Here is a 22,336-nt window from a genome sequence, read left to right as displayed (position 1 = left end):
GTGAGAACGCATTGTTCCTGGGGTGGGATCATTCCTGGTGAGTGGGTGGTTGGAGCCCAGGGTCTATGTGAACTAGACTATGGGTCCTAAGCTATGGCTGGGAAAGGGCAGTTGCAAACCTCCCCACGCCTCTAGGTGAGGCTCTGTGCTCTATTCCAGGGCTGTGGCCACTCTTCAAGGCCTCTGCTTAGTGGAGCTGTTCAACTTTCACAGAACAAACAACTTACATTGTGTCCTCACTAACTGCTAGCACCTCAGTTTCTGAGCAGTTCCCGCAACTGATCCACTGGCTGACTGGCCAAAGACACCTCTCGGCTGTCAGGACAACCACCAACTTACAGAGGCCTTTGCCTTGGAGGTTGCTCTGGAACCTGGCTCCTTTCCCTGGGTCCACAAACCTCCTGAGAAGCTCCCCAGACCCTGTTGACCTCTCTCCGCTTCAACTGGCTACTTTCCTGATCTGCCTCCACCTCGCCTTCCACCTGCTGCATGGCTTTGCCCCTCTGCCTTGCCGTTTCCTGTGCGGGTGAAGCAGGTAGGTGGAGGTGAGTCTGGAGAGACGGGCGGGCTGGAATATGGTGGCTCTGAAAGCCACACAGTGGGGTTCTTTTTTTTCTGCTCTCGGTCTCCAGATTGAACCCAGTAGGATTTCACACCAACAAAATTTGTTATCGTTTTGTATAGTAAGCACTTAATCCAGATGATGTTACCAAGTATATGACAAAAATCCAGAATCTGGGGTCTTTTCCACCCAGAACTAGAGAAGCTAATACCTCAGGTCCTGGCACCAGAGAAGCTCCTTCCAATAGCTAATGTTCACTTGCAAACTCCCCACTCTGTCCAAAAAAAAGCACTGAAGTCATCTGAGATTAGTTCACATAGAATATATTTCATTCTTTAAAAAATAAAACTTTCATCATAGCTAACATGTATGTATACTACAAAAATAGACATTTTCATATAAATAATGGATGTGGTAGGAGGTGGGCAGGGATATGGAGAGCCTGCCCAGGAGTCACCAGACGGAAGGGTGCTGGAGGGTCCCTCAGGCTTGGTCAGCTGGGCAGGCAGTGGTGTGGGGTGGGAAGGGGGACAGGGCTGCACTGCAGCCCCAAGTGCCAGCTTTCACTCTCAAGTGACACAGATACAGGCTCACACAGGCCTGGATGTGCAAATCGGTGGCTGTTCTGTATGGATATCAGGGAGGCCCATGACAGCTGGGTCAGGAGAGGGGATGCAGCAGCAGCAGGGCCCTCCAGGGGTCCATCCTGCGTCTAACACCAGACCCAGTGCTTCCCAGTCACCCCACACGCCCCACACATGGTCTCTGTGCTTCAGCTGCTCTTTCACCCAGTGGCTGGACCTGGTCCCCTGGAACTGAGGTTGCCAGAGCTAGTGGCAGCAGGGGACCAAGGGGGCTCATCAGGGGCTGGATGGATGTAGGCACCAGGCAGGGGGGGTGGGTGGATGGCCACGGTCATGGAGGTAGTCACTCTGGCAAAGCTCTGGGGCAGGGAGGAGGATGCCCCCCACCTAAGCCCGCCTCCCTGTGGAGCTGGTGGACTCAGGACCTCTGGGCTTTCCTTGTACATCTGTATCACCTGTGGGGAGACACCAGCCCCAGTAAGCCCACGGGCCCCTGGGGCTTCCGTCCCCTTCAGCATCTCGCTGGGGATTACCATGACTGTTGGGAAGCTGGGGCCCTTGTTGGTCTCCAGCAGGATATGAGAGCTGGCAGGCGACAGGATGTTGAGGCCTGGGGCAAACCCTGCACCTTGCTCTGGATCCTAAAAGTCTAAGGTGGGTCCCATGAAGAAGCCAGGAGGGCTGAGGGGCAGGAACATGGTGTCTGGGGAAAGGAGGAGGCTGCCACCTTCAGCTGGTGGCACCTGTTGGGGAGGTACCTGTCTGTGGGCCAGAGGGCTCTGTCCCTTCCCTTGCCTCTCCCTACCCCGTCCCTTGGGCTGGGAGTAGAGGGATGGTGCCGAGGGTGTGGTCACCTGTGGCGGCGGGCCCAGGATGGACAGCAGCACAGGCAGCAGCACGAGTCCATGGAGGAGGCCCAGGAGCGTGAGCACTGTCAGCGCCGCAAAGAAGTACCTAGGGGTGGGGGGTGGGGGGAGTCAGCCCAGGCCTGTCCTGAGCCCTGCCTCCCTGCCCCAAGCCCTCCCTACCTTACAATGAAGTCAAAGTGGGAACCAGCAAGCATGAGCAGACCCAGCAATGTGGAGATGGCCCCATCGGTCACGGGGGCAAATGTGTGCTCAAGGGCATGGGCGGCCCGCAGGTTCCGGCTGCCCTGGGTGGTCAGGAAGCCCTAGGAAAACAGAGTGGTCCTGGAGCTGCTCCTCTGCCAGTCATGGCCAGCTCAGCCATGTCCCGAGCTGTATCTGTCTTCAGAGCTCAACGATACCTTGGCCCACCAAAGGCTGGGTGAACTAAGTTCATGGGAACTGTACAGGGAGCATGCGTGAGTCCTTTTAGGTAACACTGTATGGATGGGTTTGGTGAGCTTAGACACAGAGACACGTAGAAAATAGGGTACAGCCTGGGTGACAGAGTGAGACCCTGTCTCTTAAAACAAACAAGGCCGGGCATGGTGGCTCATGCCTGTAATCCCAGCACTTTGGGAGGCCGAGGTGGGTGGATCACCTGAGGTTGGGAGTTCGAGACCAGCCTGGGAAACATGGCAAAACCCTGTCTCTATAACAAATACAAAAATTAGCTGGGTGTGGTTGTGTGTGCCTGTAGTCTCAGCTACTTGGGAGGCTGAGGTGGGAGGATCGCTTGGCCCAGGAGGTGGAGGTTGCAGTGAACCGAGATTGCACTGCTACACTCCAGCCTGGGCGACAGAGTGAGACCCTGTTTCAAACAAACAAACAAACAAACAAAAATAGGTTGGGCAAACTACAGCCTGTCACTTGTTTTGTAAATGAAATTTTGTTGAAACAGCCATACCCATTGGTTAATGTATTGTCTAGACAATTTTGTGCTTTGATGGCAGAGTTGCAGCAGAGACTCTATGGCCTACCAAGCCTGAAATAGTTATTATTTGGTCCTATAAATAGAAGAAGTTGGCCAACCACTAGTCCATCTAGAAGAGGGACATCAAAGTGATAACAGTTACTTCTCAGAGTAGCATTTCAGAGGATTTCTAATTCTTCTTTTGTACCTTTCTGCATGCTGGCTTTGTTTGTTTTCAAGGATCATATATTGTTTTTATAATCAGAATAATAATAGAGATATTTGGTGGGGGATAGGGAAGGGAGCTGTTTGTGGAGTCTGGCTGGTCTGTGGGTCCCCCCTTTCCTCTGCCAGAGAATATGCAGCCCTGGGCGAGGCCCTCCTTGGTTCTGGCATCTCTGTATCTCTGGTATCTTTGTAGAACCCCTCCATTAAGCCCACATTGCCATCCCGCTACCATCCCATTTTTTTTTTTGAGACAGGATCTTACTGTGTTGCCCAGGCTGCAGTGCAGTGGTGTAGTCATGGCTCACTGCAGCCTCAAACTCTGAGGTTCAAGTGATCCTCCCGCCTCAACCTCCCGAGTGGCTGAGACTACAGGCACACACCACCATGCCCAGCTAATTATTTAAAAAAAATTTTTTTTCTTTGAGACGGAGTCTTGCTCTGTTGCCCAGGTTGGAGTGCAGTGGCGCAATCTTGGCTTACTGCAGCCTCTGCCTCCCAGGTTGAAGCAATTCTCCTGCCTCAGCATCCTGAGTAGCTGGGATTACAGGCACCTGCCACTACGCCTGGCTAATTTTTGTATTTTTATTAGAGACGGGGTTTCACCATGTTGCCCAGGCTGGTCTTGAACTCCTGGCTCAAGCAATCCACCAGCTTTAGCCTCCCAAAGTGCTGGGATTACAGGTGTGAGTCACCATGCCTGGCCCATCCCACAATGGTTCACAGTAAAACCATTCAAAAGAATCATTGATTCCCATTTTCTCATCTTCCATTCTGTCTTTAACACATTCCAGACAGGATCTTGTCTACTCCTCTCTACTGAAATGGCTGCTTATTTATTTATCTACTTATTTACTGTCTATCTCTCTCTTCTTTTTTTTCTTTTTTTGAGATGGAGTTTTGCTCGGTCGCCCAGGCTGGAGTGCAGTGGCATGGTCTCGGCTCATGGCAACCTCCACCCTCCCGGGTTCAAGTGATTCTCCTGCCTCAGCCTTCCAAGTAGCTGGGATTACAGGCATGCACCCCCACACCCAGCTAATTTTCATATTTTTAGTAGAGATGGGGTTTCACCATGTTGGCCAGGCTGGTCTTGAACTCCTGACCTCAAGTGATGTGCCCACCTTGGCTTCCCAAAGTGCTGGGATTACAGGCGTAAGCCACCTCACCCAGCCCTTATTGTCTATCTCTATCCCTAGAATATAAGTTCCTTGGAGGTAAAAAACTGTATTGCTATTATATCCCGTATTCTTTTTTATTTTTATTTTCCAAATTCTTTTTTGAGATTGAATCTTGCTCTTTTGCCCAGGCTGGAGTACAGTGATGTGATCTCAGCTCACTGTAACCTCCGCCTCCTGGGTTCAAGTAATTCTCCTCCCTCAGCCTCCTGAGTAGCTGGGATTACAGGCATGCGCCACCACGCCCAGCTAATTTTTGTATTTTCAGTAGAGACGGGATTTTGCAATGTTGGCCAGGCTGGTCTTGAACTCCTGACTTCAGGGGATCCGCCTGCCTTGGCCTCCCAAAATGCCCCAGCATCATCCCAATTACAGGCATGAGCCATTGTGCCCAGCCCAAATTTTTTTTTTTTTTTTTTTTTTTTTGAGACGGAGAGTTTCACTCTTGTTGCCCAGGCTGGAGTGCAATGAATGGCACGATCTCAGCTCACTGCAACCTTCGCCTCCCAGGTTCAAGCAATTCTGCCTCAGCCTCCAAAGTAGCTGGGATTACTGGCATGTGCCCCCACGCCTGGCTAATTTTTTGTATTTTTAGTAAAGACAGGGTTTCACCATGTTGGCCAGGCTGGTTTCGAACTCCTGACCTCAGGTGATCCACCTGCCTCGGCCTCCCAAAGTGCTGGGATTACAGGAATGAGCTACCACATCCACCCAGCCCAAATTCTTAAATAGTACCTAGCACATAGTAGGGGCTTGAACAATATGTGTTGAATACTGAATCAGCTGATTGGTCCCTCCCCGGGGTGCCCGTGCTCACCAGAGCCACGTGGACTGTGAACTCAACGCCAATGCCTACAGAGGCCACAAGGATCACCACGGGGATGGCGCTCAGCTTGATGCCCAGGAAACCCATGATACCAAAGAGTTCCACCGTCATCATCGCCAGGACCAGCACCTGAGGGAGACAGGGCTCACAGAGGGCTCCTGGCAGGAGGGATGACAGGCTGGGCAGGGCAGGGTGGGGTGTCTCTGTCCCCACTCCTGCAAGCACTCACTATGAGGCCAGCCGTCCAGGGGTTGAGGAGCAGCAGAGCACAGACGAGGAAAGTGCACACCAGCAGGATGCAGACGGCCAGCAGGAAGCAGCGCCGCAGGCCCAGATACTGTTCCCAGAAGAGGAAGGGGGAGCCGCTGGGGTAGGCGTGCACCCCAGCCTGGCCGGCCTCTGCGCATGCTGCCCGGGCCCCCTCGATGGCCTCCACAAAGTCTGCAGTCTTCTGGAGGCCACGCAGCAGGAAGGGGAACTGGGCAAACTCCAAGGGCTGAGCTGGCGGGACTGTGGAGGGGAGGGGAAGGGAGAAGAGGGAGAGGGACAGGGCGGTGAGCACGGGGCAGAGTGGGCAGGGCCTCAGGCTCAGGGCTTGTGTGGGCGAGGCTGAGGCTCTTGCCGAGCTCCCCCCAAGACTCACTGCGAAGGTTCTCCCCCGTGGTGTCGTATTTGTCGTGCAGCCATTCAGGAGGTGGGGGGTAGAAGTTGGCCTGTGAGGCTGCCAGACCCAGGGGGTCACTGCTCACCCACACGGTCAGCCCCATGTAGAAGAGCTCGGGTGGAATCAGTCCCTCTCTGTCCACCAGCTTCCTTGTGGTCAGCTGCAGAGGCAGAGAGGGCTGAAGGCCTGGGCCTAGGAGGCCTGCAGCCCCTGTACTAGTGGACCCCTCCAGCCCTCTCCCAACCTGGCTGAAATCCAGAGGCTCCTGGGCGTCTCCAGTCTGGATGAGCAGCTTGTAGGCCAGGGCCCCATCCTCAGAGCCATTGCGGTACGAGTGGCGGGTGATGCGCCCAGAAGCCCAGTCCTGGTCAAAGGCAGCCTGGATTCCTGGGGGAGACCAGGATAGGGTTCTATTAGCTGGCGGCCCCAGGGCGTTTCTCCCTGCAGCACCCCTCCCTGCCCGCCTCCTCGCCTCTCACCCTGTAGCCAGTTGCGGTAATAGTGCAGCCAGGTGCGGGGTGCCTGGGTGGCCGGTGGGGGCAGCACCGCCTTGAGGGAACTGAAGCGCTGGTGCAGATCAAAGAGGGCGCGTTGGGAGTGGGCGTAGTCAAAGCCACCCTGGGTCACCAGGGCCACCTCGTACAGGGAGAAGTACCTGAGCTGGGCGCTCAGGAAGGCATGCTCCTTGGTGCCCCGAGGCACCACATCCGTCAGGGCCAGGCCGTCTTGCACCAAGGTGGCTCCGTAGAGGCTCAGGCCCAGAAGAGCGCCAAAGAGCACCAGCACGATGGCCTGCGGGATGTAGCAACTAAGCTGGAGACCCCAGGGCTGCCCCCAGCCCCTCAGGCGGTGGACTAAGCCCTCTCTGCCCTTCTGGGCCCAGAGATGCTAAGTCTCTGCCCTGCTCTGCCCAGTCTTACCTTGGCATGTGACTGGAGCAGCAAGGGGGCAAACTGATAGCGGGCGAAATGGGCAAGATTCCAGCGGGCACAGGGCAGGGACTTGCAGGCTGCCTTCTGCCTTGTCTCCTCCTCCTGGCCTAGAAGGTCCCGTGTGGACCCTCCAGGGCTGAAGAGCTCAGAGCCCAGTGGGTCAGAAGGTGGGGGCACCAGGTGGGCTTGGGGAGGCAGGATGGTGACCACATGCTGGCTGCTGGCTTCACAGTGGGTAAAGGCTTGAACTGTGGCAGTGAGGTGGGCAATGCCCACTGGTACTGTCCCGTCCCCCAGCTCCTGGGGCAGGATCTGAATCACCTGAGCAGAGCAGGGACTGGAAGAGGTAGAGAGTGGATGACAGGTCTGTGCCTTGAAATGCTGGTGAGGGGACAGGCTGGCGTGGGTCACGGGAGGAAGGGGCTGGGGCGCAGGCAGTACCTGGAGAAGCAGCAGAGCACATCAAGGCGCTGGCAGTGGCGCCGCCGTAGGTCCAGGCTGAGGATGGCTGGGAAGACAAGCATCACGGCTACAAAGGTGCAGCCAACCACTATGGCCGCCTGGGGGACGGACAGGAGGGGCATGAAGGCTGGATGAAGCTTGGCCTCAGCCCCACACCCACTCTGAGCCGCCCCGTGTGAGAGGCCTCACCTGTAGGGAGAAGGCTCGCAGCGCAGGGATGGGAACGAGGGCAGCCATGAGGAAGGCGGCCATGTTGTTGATGGATGTGAGTACGACACTGGTGCCCGTGCGCTGCAGACACTCGCCCATGCGCTCCTGCCAGGACAGAGTGGGGACCTGCCCTCAGGTCACAAGGGAGGGGCCGTGTCAAAGTGGAGTGAAGGGGAGGCTCAGGAACTTGGGGTGCAGAGGTGGGGCAGTCATAACACAGCGGCTAGCATTTATTGGGTACCATGTACGTATGATGGGCTGTTCTAAGCATTCAACTTGAGTTACCTCACTGATCCAAACAACAACCCTTAGGACACAGCACTATTATTTCCCCTGTTTACAGATGGGGACAAGAGGCACCGAGGTTCATTAGCAGCCCAAGGTCACTTGAACCAAGAGGCTCTTAACCAGTAAGCTGAGCTGCCTCAGATGAGCCCTGGGGGACAAGGCCCCACCTGGAGAGGGGTGCCAGGCAGAGCCTCTGTGAAGGCATGCGCCAGCAGGAATACGTCATCCACGCCGATTCCCAGAGCCAAGAAGGGCAGCACCTGGAGGGGCAGAGGAGCGGGCAGCTGAGGACCCGTGAAGCCTGGTGACTGGCACTGAGTCTGCCCTGCAGTCCTGGCATACCTGGGTAGTGGCAGCATTGAAGGTGATGCCGAGCAGGGCACAGAGCCCAAGGCCTGAGGCCACCGCCAGAGCCACCAGCAGTACCCCGGCAAGGCCCACGGAACCCTGGGACTGGGCGCAGTCCCACCGCAGCATGGTCACACAGGCATAGGCCAGCTGTGGGGAGAAAGGGCAGTCTCAGACAGGGGCTCCCAGGGTGGGCACTGGCTGGAGGTGGGGTGGGGGCAAGGTGCCAGGTGCAAGACCCACCATGAGCAGATAGCCTCCCACCACACGGGCAGCACTGACTTCAGAGAACGAATGTAGGATGTCATCCAGGGTGGTGGAGGAGAAGGCGTGGATCTGCTGGGAAGCATTCTCAGGCAGGGCCTCCTGGGCCAGCTGGAGAAACAGGGTGGATAGGAGGGGGCAGGAGGAGGGAGTGGCCTCAGGGCACCCCCCTTGTCCTTGTCCATACCGACCTGCACAAAGCGCCGCTGCCAGGCTTGTAGCACTGTGCTGGCCTGCTCCTCACTCCAGCCAATGTCATGTGTCTGATAGTCACCCCGGAAATGCTCATACAGCTGGCGGGGACTCATCAGCAAGAAGGTGCTCTGCAGGGCCTCTGCCCTGGTGGGGGTGTGGGAGAACCAGGGGTCAGAGCTGGCCCAAACACCTGGTGAGGGATGTGAAGGGCCTTTTGCCAGAGCTACCTGGCATTACAGTATGGGTTCTCATGAACAGAGTCCCCTCACCAACTCCCAGAGGAGACCCTACCTCAGCAGCTCTCCTTGGGGGTCTCTGGCCATGCCTCCCAGCAGCAATTCCTCCTGCCAGTGCATGAATTTGTGGGAGAAGCCATGGCAGCCCCCACTCAGCTCGTGAGCCACATTGGGAGCCTGGAGGGGAACAGGAGGGGTTAATGCTCAAGGCCCTGGCCGTGGATAACTGAGTGTCCCTGGGCTTCCACCTCCAGGAACCACGCTGCCATGAAGCTCAGTAGGCCTGGAGTGTAGGTAACTATTCTGAGCCTCTTGACTGCTCTGTAGGAGTGAACAGCTAGTATCCCGCAGACAGGAAGCCCCAAGGGGAAGTAGAGGCCTGGAAGTAGGCTTCTGGGAGGAGCTGGTGTAACTGGCGGATTCTGAAAAAAGTACCACATGTGCAGGGCCATAAAGAAACCTGGGAAACCAGGTATGATATTCATGCTTTCCTGCTGTGTTCTTAGTTTCCCTGTATTAGTCTATTTTGATAAAAAGTCCAGCCTTGGCCAGGCGCAGTGGCTCACGCCTGTAATCCCAGCACTTTGGGAGGCTAATAAAAATTAGCCGGGCATGGTGGTGGGCACCTGTAATCCCAGCTACTCAGGAGGCTAAGGCAGGAGAATTGCTTGAGCCGAGGTTGCAGTGAGCCAAGATCGAACTACTGCACTCCAGCCTGGGTGACAGAGTGAGACTCAAAAAAAAAAAAAAAAAAAAAAAAAAAAAGAAGTCCAGCCTTATCTAGGCTTAGAAAAGGAAAAAGGGATTCATATACCACTTGAGGGCTCCGTAGAATAACTGAATGGGAATGGAACATTGGGGGCCTGGCACTGTGGGAGCAGGGTAATAATGGCCAGGAAGTGGGGGGTCAGGGCACAGAGCAGTCAGCTCCCCCAGAACACAGGAGTATGAGGAAGGGAAAGGGAAGGAAAACAGCCTTTCCCTGGCAGACCTGGTTGGAACCCACCTGACTGCTGTGATGGTTGGGGGCACTAGGTGGGCAGTGGAGGTCATCAGGGTGCAGACAGGGCCGCCCCACGTAGGCCTGGCCCACCTGTGCCTTGTCTAGCAGCTCCCGGAAGCCCTCAAGGGAGGCAAAGGGACCCAGCTCCTCCAGCAGCTGCTCTGGATCCAGGTTGGTCCACTGGATATCCGGGCGGCCGCTGAGGGAAAAGCCTATAGTTGGTGAGGGTCAGGGACGAAAACCCAGGCTCCAAACTGCTGCTGGGGCCCCATGCTGTACCCCACCCTCCTCTTATCTGCCGATTTGTCCTTCCATATGGAGGGTGTGCAAGCCTCAGCTTCTCAGAACTGCCAGGCTGCATGGGCCCACCAGGGTGCTACAGTGAGCTGTAGAAGAGTACAAGGGGCTGAGACGAATATCGGGGCAGGGTTACCTAATACATAGAAAGGGCCCAGAAAGGCCCCACTGAGTTCCTTACCAAGCTGTGTGCTTGGTTCTAATATACAACCAGCAGGCACATGCCTGTAGCAGGTTTTCTTTCTGGCCTGGGCAATGGCTTAGCAAACACCTAGGTAATTTCCCCCAGCAAAGCCTCTTTGTGGGGATCTTTTTCTCCTTTGCTCAGATCTTACAGATCTTTGTGTTTAGTTTTGTGTAAATAAGTCAGGTCTTCCTTCCTTGAGAGGGAAGGAGAAGGAGGATGTGGAGAGAGCCCTGGGGAAGCCCATGCTCTCTGTTCCTGGCCTGGGAGGTAATTAGGACCTTGGTAAGGTTTTGATCATCCTCATTCCCCAGACCCCTCCTTTCTGCTGGGAGAGTCCCCAGCGGGAGATGAAGCAGGGCCCCAGGAGTGGCACTCACGGCAGGTAGGCGGAGCCCCCTTGGAGTTTGGCTCCCTCCCAGAAGCAGTCGAGGGGGGTGAGGATCACGCATGGAAACAGCTTCTCAATCATCTGCCAGGGATACCCCGGGCCATGTCAGTCCTGCCCCACAACCTTTGTAGGATGCCCTCTGCAATCCCCCTCCTTACTTTTAAGGGGGCAGATTGCAGGCTGTGGGGCTTGCTCGGTCTCTGAGTCCTCCCACGCTACAGAAAAAGTTCTGCCTCTACTCCCTCTCAGGACACTTACCCGCTCAATCATTCCATTTTCAATAAGGGGAACTCCTGACTTGTAGCAGATTTTGTTCAAATCCCAGGACCTGCAATAGCCAGGGGCATAGGAGATCAGCAGAAGAGGGGGATTCCCACTCCAGAACCCCCACAGCACGCCTCGCCCCCAGCTGCTCAGGGGCTTAGCCAGACTCACTTCCCATAGAGTGATACTTGGACTTTACTGGCAGTGAGGGCTGCCTGGAGGTGGAGGCCAAGTGCTTCGGGTGTGAGGATGTTCTCTCCCTCCTGGCGTGCGGTCTGTAGCAGCATCTGAGAGGTGTATGCAGCCTCCTCCCCCAGCTTCTCCTTGGTGTAATGCAGCTCCTGGCTCACCCGGCTGCCCACTGCCAGAGCAAACAGAGAAAGCTGGGGGGAAAGGGCCTAGGCGGGTCAGAACTTGGGAAGGGGGCTTCTAACTCTGAGGCCTCCCCAGACAAGTGGGAGAGGTGCGGCAGAGAGGAGCCCCTGCCTTATCCCTGAGGGCCTGGTCATGGCCCAGGCCGACTCCCCAGGCTTCTGGGTCCTGGAGCTCTGCCAGGGAAGTGGAGAAGCCTCGGTTGTGTGGCTCTGCGGATTTCTTGTGTGGTCTAGGGCTTAAGCATGAACCAGGTTGGCTGGGTTTTGGGTGTAAACTTAAAAATGACAATCAGCATGAGCTGGCCGTGGGCTGTGGGGGTTGTAGGGGCATCTTGGTAAGGGAACCCTCGCTCAGTCCCTCTCTGTTCTGGTGGGGAGGACAAGGAGGGCCAATAGGGGCCAATAGGGAGGCTGCTGCTAGGAGGGTTTCCTAAAAGAACAGGTGTAGGGCTAGGGCTGGCTCTTAGTTCAGGTTGCTCTGGGCAGTGATTTATATCCACACACCTTTCTGCAAAGTGTCCTGGGGAGAGGGCAGGGATAGGAGTGTCTGATAATAATGGGTGATAATAATGGGCCCTGTGTTGGTGTGGGGGAGGGGGAGGATGGGACAGTCATTCAGTGTGCTGCTCCCACTCAGGCAGGAAGTGCATGGAATCAGCTCACGAACCCTGGCAGGGGTGAAATCAAAGTGGGCCAAGGGGAGGGAGGTGTCCAGATCCTTTTCACCGCCCTCACTGTCCAGACCACAGGGATTCCCGGCGCCAGGAATGCCATAGTGTCCTGGATCTTAGCGCCCCTCCAGTCCTCCGTTATGCTGGCCACAGGCTCCTGCTCTGTAACTGGGACCTGGGGGAGGTGGGGACATTGTGAGGGGCTATCACCTAACTATGATGTGGGGAAGAGTGAGGGCCAAATCTACCTCTGGAGGCTTTGCGGATTTGGTCTGATCTCAGACCCTGCGCTGTTTCCACCTGTCTGGGGGTCTCCTCCTGTTAGTCTTTGCTGCCTGCTGGGACCCACACGTACTGCTTCTCTGAGACTCAAGCCCCATCTGAGATCGTCATGTTTCCCAATCTCTTTTCCTTTTTTTTTTTTTTTTTTGAGACAGAGTCTTGCTCTATTGCCCAGGCTGGAGTGCAGTGGCCTGATCATAGCTCACTATAGCTTTGACTTCCTGGGCTCAGGTGATCCTCCCACCTCAGCCTCCCAAGTGGCTGGGACCACAGGCACCCGCCACCATGCCTGGCTAATTTTTAAATTTTTTGTAGAGACGAGGTCTCATCACTATGTTGCCCAAGCTGGTCTTTTTTGTGGCTCACTGCAACGTCTGCCTCCCGGGTTCAAGCGATTCTCCTGCCTCAGCCTTCCGAGTAGCTGGGATTACAAGCACCTGCCACCATGGCCAGCTAATTTTTTGCATTTTTAGTACAGGCGGGGTTTCACGGCCTCCCAAAGTGCTGGGATTACAGGAGTGAGCCACCGCGCCCGGCCCTAAGTTGGTCTTAAACTCCTGGGCTCAAGCGATCCTCCCACCCCAGCCTCCTAAAGTGCTGGGATTACAGGTGTGAGTCACTGCACCTGGCCCTCCAATCTCTTTTTCAAACCCACGTAATCTTCTCACTCACTCACAAAAGCCCCAAATCCTTGGTAGCCCCCAACACATACTTACCCATATGCTCACATGTCCCCTCGTGCCCCAAAAGTCACATTCCTGGCCTTCACCTCATGAAAACAGTCTTCCTGTCCTGCTCCCCACACTGCCAGTTCCTTCCCTGACTTTTTTTTTTTTTTTTTTTTTGAGACTGAGTTTCGCTCTTATTGCCCATGCTGGAGTGCAATGGTGCAATCTCGGCTCACTGCAACCTCTGCCTCCCGGGTTCAAGCGATTCTCCTGCCTCAGCCTCCCGAGTAGTTGGGATTACAGGTGCCTGCCACTACGCCTGGCTAATTTTTATATTATTAGTAGTAGAGATGGGGTTTCACCCTGTTTGCCAGGCTGATCTTGAACTCCTGACCTCAGGTGATCTGCCAGCCTCGGCCTCACAAAGTGCTGGGATTACAGGTGTGAGCCACCGTGCCCAGCCTCTCCTTCGCCGACTCTCCCCTACTCCCCACTCTTTTGCCAGGCCTGTACTGCAGTGTTTATTTCACCAAGATTAGGCCGAAGGCTGCCGCATGGAGGGGAAGAAGAGGACAGAGATAAGCTCTCCATAGTAAGTGGGTTTGCTGAGAGGAAGGAGGCATGGGAGGAGGAAGGAACCCAGAGAGATCTGATAAGAAAGCAAGAGAAAGAAACACGGATAATTTAAAATGGAGCATCAAAGAGAATAAAGACTCCTCAGGGGAGAAAATGGGGCAGAGAAAAAGATAAACCTTAGTTGACAAAGATAGATATGGACAGGTGAACTGGGATGCATTGTGGTGCAGGAAGGAAGAGACGCTAATGCTTAGTCTGTGCCTTGGGCTCATTAGTTATTCTCTCTGGGTCTCCAGCTCCTCATCTGTCAAACAGAAACAGTGACTACCTTGGTAGAATTAGAATAAATGCAGGCAAAGTACTTAGGAAATTGCATGGCACACAGTAGGTACAGATGTGGAGTTATTTTTCAATAGTTGCTGGTAGAGAAATGAAGTGACAGAAAAATGAGAAGGAACTGAAGGAAAGACTGCAGGTGACAGGGGAGGAAATAGGACAGAGGAGGGAGAATATCAAGATTGATACATGAAAAAACAACTTGTCTCTTTTTTTTGAGACGGTCTCGCTTTGTCACCCAGGCTGGAGTGCAGTGGTGCGATCACAGCTCACCGCAGCCTTGACCTCCCGGCTCAAGCAATCCTCTCAAGTAGCTGGAACTACAGGTGTGTGCCACCATGCCCAGTTAATGTTTGTATTTTTTGTAGAGACAGGGTCTCCCTATGTTGCCCAGGCTGGTCTCGAACTCCTGGGCTCAAGTGATCCTCCCACCTCAGCCTCTGAAAGTGCTGGGATTACAGGCGTGAGTCACTGTGCTCGGCCAAACTTTTATGTCTTTACCAACGGGAAAATATAACTGGTTAACCAATATGGAAAAAGACTCTACCTTATAAATAATCATGTAAATGCAAATACAAACATCAATAAGTTACTATCTAACAATTTAGCAAAAAATTTAAAATTGATGGCACTCGTTGCTGGTTTACAAGAGTACACTCTAACCCACCATGAGAGTGTAATATGGTACACTCTTCGGGGGAAAGCAACATTGCAATATATATACTCCATAATCTTTGGTCCAGAAGTTTCACGTGTAAAGGCCTATATACTATTGTAGGGACTTAAGCTTTCTCTAGGTGAAATGGGAGTCATGGTAGATTTTGGGCAGAGGGGATCTGACGTTTTCATCACCTAACAATGTATTTTTGTGAATACACTATTGTGAGTTGTGAATGATGAGGTGCCCACGAGAAGAAGTCAGGAAAGGTGTCCTGGACCAGGTGTGCGCAGGGAACTGTCAAAGACTCCGTGTTTCAGTACTGCTAAGAGTGAGCCAGGGAGGAGCCAGCGGCAATGCTGGAGAAGCAATCAAGTCCAATTATGGAGGGCCTAGAGTGTGTGCTATGGAGTTTATATTTGATTTTACAGAATCTGGTGGAAATCGGTGGAAGGGCACTAAGAAGGGGACTGACTTGGCCAGATGGAGATTGGCCACAGGGTGGTGCTGTGGAGGCAGATTTGAAGGTGAGGCTGTCAGCACCTTCCTCCTTTCTAACAGACCCTGATTTCCGTGGCCGTCATCGGAAAGGCCCAGTGATTAGGGACAGCTGGGCTCCTCCCCAGCATCAGGAGGTGAAACTTGATTAGTTTAAGAAGCCAATCAGTAATTCCATTGCCTTTGCCAAGTGAAGGATTTCGGCATAGGATGCTACATAGTTCTTGCCAAAGAGAGCAAATGAGAAGTTGGCTGGGAGGCTACTAATACATTTTCCCTCACTTTTTAAAAGAGATGCAAGATCAGGCATGGTGGCTCATGCCTGTAATCCCAGCACTTCAGGAGGCCAAGGCAGGAGGATCGCTTGAGACCAGGAGTTCAAGACCAGCCTGGGGGCCGGCCAGGCGCGATGGCTCATACCTGCAATCCCAGCACTTTGGGAGGCTGAGGTGGGCGGATCACGAAGTCAAGAGGTTGAGACTAGCTTGGCCAACGTGGTGAAACCCTGTCTTTACTAAAAATACAAAAATTAGCCAGGCGTGGTGCGCACCTGTAATCCTAGCTACTGAGGAGGCTGAGGCAGAAGAATCGCTTGAACCCAGGAGGCGGAGGTTGCAGTGAGCTGAGATCAATCCACTGCACTCCAGCCTGGGCTAGAGAGCAAGACTCTGTCTCGGGGGATGGAAAAGAAAAAGAAAAAAGGAAAAAAGATCAGCCTGGGCAACATAGTGGGACTGCGTCTCTACAAACAAACAAACAAACAAACAAATTAGCTGTGCATGGTGGCATGTGCCTGTAGTCCCAGATACTATAGAGAAAGAGGCAGGAGTACTGTGTGAGCCTAGGAGTTCCAGGCTGCAGTGAGCTGTGATTGTGTCACTGCACTCCAGCCTGGGTGAAAGAGTGAGACCCTGTCTCTATAAAACAAAACAAAAACAAAAAGAAATGCAAGACAAGAATGATTTCTTTTTCCTGACACTGCAGCAGCCACTTTGAGATAAGTCTGAGGACAAAAGTCCAGCATGTTGAAGATGGCAGAGGAGAAAGATAGAAAGAAACTGGGTCCTTGCTAATGTCCTTGGGCTGCCGAATTAACTGAATTAACCAGGCTTCCTGTTACAGAGAATAATAAATCAATCTTCTTTCTTCCTTCTTCCCTTCTTTCTTTCCTTTTTTTCTCTTTTCATGTGGCTAAAAGCATTCTATTATTTAATTTAATTTATTTATTTATATATTTTTTTGAGACAGAGTCTTGCTGTTACCCAGGCTGGAGTGCAATGGCACGATCTCAGCTCACTGCAACCTCCGCCTCCTGGGTTCAAGTGATCTCCTGCCTCAGCCTCCCGAGTAGCTGCGATTACAGGTACATGCCATCATGCGTGGCCAAATTTTGTATTTTTAGTAGAGACAAGGTTTTGCCATGTTGGCCAGGCTGGTCTCGAACTCCTGACCTCAGGTGATCCACCCCACCCTGGACTCCCAAAATGCTGGGATTACAGGTGTGAGCCACTATGCCTGGCCTTATTTTATTTTTTAATTTTTTAGAAATAGAGACGGGGTTTTGCCATGTTGCCCAGGCTGGTCTTGAATTCCTGGGCTCAGTCAAGCCTCCCACCTTGGCCTCCCAAAATGCTAGGATTACAAGCATGAGCCACCACGCCTGGCCTAAAAGCATTCTAAATGATACAATCAGAAGTGTATTGCCAGAGATAGAACAAGGCCTCAACTAGAGCAGTGACCACAAGGTAGAAAGGATGGGTTTGTGCCGGGCCCGGTGGCTCAAGCCTGTAATCCCAGCACTTTGGGAGGCCGAGGCGGGCGGATCACGAGGTCAGGAGATCGATACCATCCTGGCTAACATGGTGGAACCCCGTCTCTACTAAAAAAAATACAAAAAAGTTAGCTGGGCGTGGTGGCGGGTGCCTGTAGTCCCAGCTACTCAGAAGGCTGAGGCAGGAGAATGGCGTGAACCCGGGAGATGGAGCTTGCAGTGAGCTAAGATCGCACCACTGCACTCCAGTGTGGGCAAAACACATCAAGACTCCGTCTCAAAAAAAAAAAAAAAAGAAAGAAAGGATGGGTTTGTTATGAGAGAGGTTAAGAAGCAAGGATTTAATAGTTTAGTAAACAATTGGGTGAACAAGAACTGAGGCTGACTCCTAAGGTTTTAGCTTTAGGTATTTAAGTGGATGGTGATTCTACCAACTGATATAAGGCCATCCTCTGTCTTCTACATGGAATGGCAGCTCTTGTTGCGCAGGCTGGAGTACAAAGGCACGATCTCGGCTCACTGCAAACTGCCTCCCGGGTTCAAGCGATTCTCCTGCCACAGCCTCCCCAGTAGCTGGGATTACAGGCATGCACCACCACGCCTGGCTAATTTTGTATTTGGAGTTGAGACAGTGTTTCACCATGTTGGTCAGGCTGGTCTCAAACTCTTGACCTCAAGTGATCCACCCGCTTCGGCCTCCCAAAGTGCTAGGATTACAGGCGTGAGCCACCGTGCCAGGCCTTTGTAATTTTCATTTTAGAGAACAATCTGCCTCTGAACGCTTGACTTTACAGTTGGCCAGGAAAGACAAACAAGTCAAATTCCAAGTCTCACTGAGGCAAAGTTAAGGAGGACCCTGAACTCTGGTCTGGAACACTGTGATAGCCAATGTTCGGTTTCTTCCTCGGCTTAATCTTTCTTTTTCTTTTCTTTCTTTTCTTTTTTTTTTTTTTTTTTGAGTCTCGCTCTGTCGCCAGGCTGGAGTGCAGTGGCACGATCTTGGCCCACTGCAACCTCTGCCTCCTGGGCTCAAGCGATTCTCCTGCCTCAGCCTCTGGAGTAGCTGGGACTACAGGTGCGAACCACCGCACTTGGCTAATTTTTGTATTTTTAGTAGAGATGGAGTTTCACCAAGTTAGCCAGGCTAGCCAGGCTGGTGTTGAACTCCTGACCTCAGGAGATCCACCTACTTCGGCCTCCCGAAGTGCTGGGATTACAAGCGTGAGCCACTGCACCCTGCCTTCTTACACTTTTTCTTTGAGACTGGATCTCACAGTGAGACTCCATCTCTATGAAAAAAAAGATTGGCCTAGCGTCTGGCTCAGGCCTGTAATCCCAGCACTTTGGGAGGCCAAGGCGGGCGGATCACAAGGTCAGGAGATCGAGGCCAGCATGGCCAACATGGTGACACCCTGTTTCTACTAAAAATACAAAAAAATTAGCCGGGCATGGTGGCGCATGCCTATAGTGTCAGCTACTCTGGAGAATCGCTTGAACCCAGGAGGCGGAGGTTGCAGTGAGCCAAGATTGCGTCACTGCACTACAGCCTGGGCAACAGAGCAAGACTTACTCTCAAAAAAAAAAAAAAAAAAAAAACAGAAAGAAAGAAAAAAAAAGATTTTTACCTCACCCCCAGCCAATATAGGACAAGAGTGATATTCTGAAATAAAGGAAAAAAGCCTAGGAATTGGCTACCATCCTCTCATAAATCCCTCCCCCAAACAACAGCAAAAAACTGCTGGGGTCTAGCCTATCCTATGCTGGAGTATAGAAGAGAGGATGAGGAAACATGGAGGCTCAAGCAGTGTTTAGATGGGGAAAATGTGGGGAATGGAGAGGGAGGAAGGGAAGGGAGACTGCCTCTGTTGGGGCAGGAAATCCAAGAGTCATCTGGGACCACCCAGGCAGCAGTGGTGTGGGTGGGGATATGTGTATGTGCGTGTATGCACATCTGTGTCCTGGGGCTGGGGGCAGGCAGGCAGAGCGAGACATCTGCTCTGGACCCCAGGGCTGGCCTAGAGTGTATATGGATGTGAGAGTCTGCAGGGCTGGGGGTAGGTAGAGTGGGGATGGCATGTGGGAGCCCAACAGGCAGGCAAGCTCTGAGAAACATCTGCTGTGGATCCTAGGACTTGCCAGTATTTGAAATAACTCGAGGGTGTGAGACTCCAACCTGGTTTCTGCCTTTGGGTATGGGCCAGGGCTGAGGGAGTCTACAAAATGCAAATTTCCCAGGGAAAAACAGACTGGAGTTTGACTCCTATCAAAGGGCTGCCATATGAAACCAGCCCTCAGGAAAGAAGAGAGTCATGCTGAAATTTTTTTTTTTTTTTGAGATGGAATCTCCCTCTGCTGCCCAGGCTGGAGTGCAGTGCGGCGATCTTGGCTCACTGCAACCTCCGCCTCCCAGGTTCAAGCAATTCTCCTGCCTCCGCTTCCCAAGTAGCTGGGACTACAGGCGCCCGCCACCATGCCTGGCTAATTTTTGTATTTTTAGTAGAGATGGGGTTTTATTATGTTGGCCAGGTTGGTCTTGAACTCCTGACCTTTGATCCGCCCGCCTCGGCCTCCCAAAGTGGTGGGATTACAGGCGTGAGCCACCGTGCCTGGCCTGCTGAAATTATTAATAAGAAATCATTCTGGCCAGGCACGGTGGCTCACACCTGTAATCCCAGCACTTTGGGAGGCTGAGGTGGGCGGATTACTTGAAGCCAGGAGTTCGAGACCAGCCTGGCCAACATGGTGAAACCTGGTCTCTACTAATAATACAAAAATTAGCCGGGCATGGTGTTGCCCACCTGTAATCTCAGCTACTTCGGAGGCTGAGGCAGGAGAATCGTTTGAACCTGGGAGGCAGAGGTTGCAGTGAGACGAGATCAAGCCACTAAACTCCAGCTTGGATGAGACAGAGTAAGACTCTGTCTCAAAAAAAAAAAAAAAAAAAAAAACCAAAAACCCAAAAATTTTCAGGGCGTGGTGGCTTATGCCTGTAGTCCCAGCTACTTAGGTGGCTGAGGCACAAGAATCACTTGACCCTCGGAGGTGGAGGTTGCACTGAGCTGAGATCACACCAGTGCACTCCAGCCTGGGTGACAGAGCGAGATTCTGTCTCCAAAACAAAACAAAACAAAAATTAGCTGGGTGTGGTGGCGCACGCCTGTAATCCCAGCTACTTGGGAGGCTGAGGTGGGAAGACCTGAGCCCTGGAGGTCTAGGCTGTCTCTACTAAAAATACAAAAATTAGCCGGGTGTGGTGGTGGGCACCTGTAATCCCAGCTACTTGGAGGCTGAGGCACGAGAATCACTTGAACCCGGGAAGTGAGGTTGTAGTGATCCAGGATCGCACCACTGCACTCCAGCCTGGGTGACAGAGAAAGACTCCGTCTCAAACAAACAAACAAACAAACAAAAAAACAACCCCCCCCCAAAACAAAACCCCAAGAAAATCATTCTTCTTTTATGCTTCCTTAAGAAAGTGAGGATTTGATTCCATCTGACCCTGGCTATTGCCTCAAAGTGTGGATTCTGTATTGCTTTTCCATTAAATGGGCCTGGGTGCCTGAGTCCTCTCCCTGGAGGCTTGGCCAGATTATTTACTCAGTTTCCCCAGCCTTCTAGTTCTAACTTTTCTGATTCTGCTGGTCAGAAGTGATTTCTCCCTGCCCTATCTTATACAACATAATCACAGGATGCTCTGTATTGTATTTTAGTTATTCCAGCACATATTTTACTTTCTTTGCTACTGAAAGATGAATCTTGTTTTAGCTGCCTTTGTAAAACCCTGATGCATTGTCAAAGACACACATAGAAAGTTAACAATAAATGCTAAATAAACATGTACAAAATCATAGACAAATATTCTATACACCCAATTCACAAGGTCTAACATCTGCAGATGTCCATTTATGGTTGTGGGAGGGAACGGTGTTCCTAGATGCCCAGGTGTAGGACTCTGGCCAGCAGGTGACCCTCCAGCCCCAGGGCCAGGCCTGCTAGAGCTCAGTAGCCAGCTCCTCACCCCGTTCTTGTCTTGGGCTCACCATACCTGAGCAGCTATGGCCAGTGTCCACAACTTACCTTCTACCCAGAGCTGTTCCAAGTTTGTCTCAATAATGGCCATGCGGAGACCTAATGCCAGGGCCCCAAAGGCCAACAGTCCCAGAAAGAGCACTTTGCCACAGTGTCTCTGGATCCCGCATCCCAGAGAGAAGAGCAGGCCCTGGAAGTAAGCACGAAGCCAGAGTGGAGCCTTCAGGCTCCCAGCTAGGATCTGGGATGGAAAGAGAAGGGTCAGCCAGGCATCACTGCAACAATGCATGAAATCCTTCCCTTCTCACCCTGTATATCTGCTGCCCAGCCCTCGCTTCTTGATTTCTGGATGTGGGACAGGGAGCACCAACACAGACACAGGCCCAGACTTGGAAGATGTAACACCCACCACCCCCAGCACACACCTGAGGAAGGCATAGGCCTATTTTCCTTTCTTTTCTTTTTGTTTTCTCTTTTTTTTTTTTTTTTTTTTTTTTTGAGACGCAATCTCGCTCTGTTGCCCTTGCTGGAGTGCAGTGGTGTGATCTCGGCTGACTGCAACCTCCGCCTCCCAGGTTCAAGAGATTCTCCTGCCTCAGCCTCCCGAGTAGTTGGGACTACAGGCGCCCACCACCACGCCCTGCTAATTTTTTATTTTTAGTAGAGACAGAGTTTCCCCATGTTGGCCTGGCTGGTCTCGAACTCCTGACCTCAGGTAATCTGCCTGCCTCAGCCTCCCAGTGTTGGGATTACAGGCGTGAGTCACCGCGCCCGGCCGGCATAGGCCCATTTTCTGAGAGCAGGATACATATGTACACACACCTGTCGTCGGGTGGACACAGAGGTGAACCCACAGACATTCATTCTCACTGGCCAGACGATGAGGAGACACAGGCACAGACACACCGACACACACGCACAACTTGCTTGCGGTGCTAGCTCTCACTTGCCTTCAGACATCTAATGACACTCGGCACTTCAAGACATCACAAACCTTGCAGAGGCCCGAGTGACAGACCTGGCTCCGCTCTTCCTTCTTCCAGCTCCCCCTCTACTCACCTGGGGTGCTGCGGTTCGAGCTGGGGGTGTGTAACTCGGGGGCAGCTCTCTGAGGGGCGGCGATCGAGTCATGCTGGCGGGGATGGGGGGCGCGGGCGCCCCCAACCCGCGTTATCTGGGCGCTCCCATAGGCTAGCCCGGTCTCCCGGTACCGCTGGGCCCCGCTTAGGGATTCAGTGGGGCCGCCAAGGCACGGGCGTGGGAGAGACTGTGGGGTGTGGGTGTTAAAGCGGCTGGGAGGGAGGAGAGCAGGGAGCTGCGGGTCCGGGGCGCGGCGCCGGGATTCACCCGCTCCGTGGGCCGTGGGCCGCGGCGGCTGGAGGAGGAATGGGTCCCGCGCGCAGGCGGAATTGCTGGCCCGAGACGCACAGCAGGGCTCGAGGTGGCGACTGCAGTCCCCGGGAGGCGGCTGGAGCTCCAGAAAAGGGAGCTGGCCGGGGCGACGCCCTCCCATTGGCTGAGGGGCCCGCAAATTACCCTAGCCGC

At 53.2% G+C, this 22,336-nt stretch overlaps 1 protein-coding gene across 5 annotated transcripts; it reads right to left on the bottom strand.

Annotated features, from left to right (window-relative positions):
• Window positions 1-869: 869 nt before the first annotated feature.
• Window positions 870-22,243, bottom strand: PTCH2 (patched 2). 5 transcript variants are annotated; one of them, XM_016961510.3, is made up of 22 exons: window positions 21,851-22,243; window positions 20,840-21,032; window positions 11,100-11,289; window positions 10,923-10,992; window positions 10,654-10,745; window positions 9,796-9,991; window positions 8,845-8,966; window positions 8,550-8,697; window positions 8,338-8,469; window positions 8,089-8,244; window positions 7,914-8,006; window positions 7,438-7,563; window positions 7,228-7,346; window positions 6,775-7,123; window positions 6,334-6,646; window positions 6,099-6,241; window positions 5,834-6,014; window positions 5,420-5,700; window positions 5,182-5,319; window positions 2,175-2,317; window positions 2,001-2,100; window positions 870-1,601 (listed from the first exon to the last, which is right to left on the bottom strand). In XM_016961510.3, exons 1-22 carry the CDS (start codon window positions 21,920-21,922, stop codon window positions 1,347-1,349), a joined length of 3,612 nt encoding a protein of 1,203 aa, XP_016816999.1. In that variant the 5' UTR covers window positions 21,923-22,243; the 3' UTR covers window positions 870-1,346. The 5 variants fall into 5 exon arrangements, with proteins under 5 accessions (XP_016816999.1, XP_054522364.1, XP_016816991.1 ...); XM_054666389.2 differs by having other exon boundaries at window positions 2,180-2,317; window positions 21,851-22,022; XM_016961502.4 differs by having other exon boundaries at window positions 5,834-6,241; window positions 21,851-22,022.
• Between the last annotated feature and the right edge of the window lie 93 nt (window positions 22,244-22,336).

The sequence above is a fragment of the Pan troglodytes genome, chromosome 1, assembly GCF_028858775.2.
Source record: "Pan troglodytes isolate AG18354 chromosome 1, NHGRI_mPanTro3-v2.0_pri, whole genome shotgun sequence".
NCBI classification, from domain to species: Eukaryota; Metazoa; Chordata; class Mammalia; order Primates; family Hominidae; genus Pan; species Pan troglodytes.
Note: the sequence above shows the minus strand (reverse complement) of the source record. Positions and strands in the feature narration are given on the sequence as shown.

Bases quoted from the DNA above. Each gene is read 5' to 3' on its own strand.
- PTCH2 (XM_016961502.4), bottom strand. From the start codon at position 21,922: ATGACTCGATCGCCGCCCCTCAGAGAGCTGCCCCCGAGTTACACACCC. The intron at 11,290-20,839 runs GTAAGTTGTGGA...TTGCTCTGGCAG, and splicing joins GGAACAGCTCTGGGTAGAAG to TGGGCAGCCGGGTGAGCCAG. The intron at 7,564-7,913 runs GTGGGGCCTTGT...CTGTCCTGGCAG, and splicing joins TGCCTGGCACCCCTCTCCAG to GAGCGCATGGGCGAGTGTCT.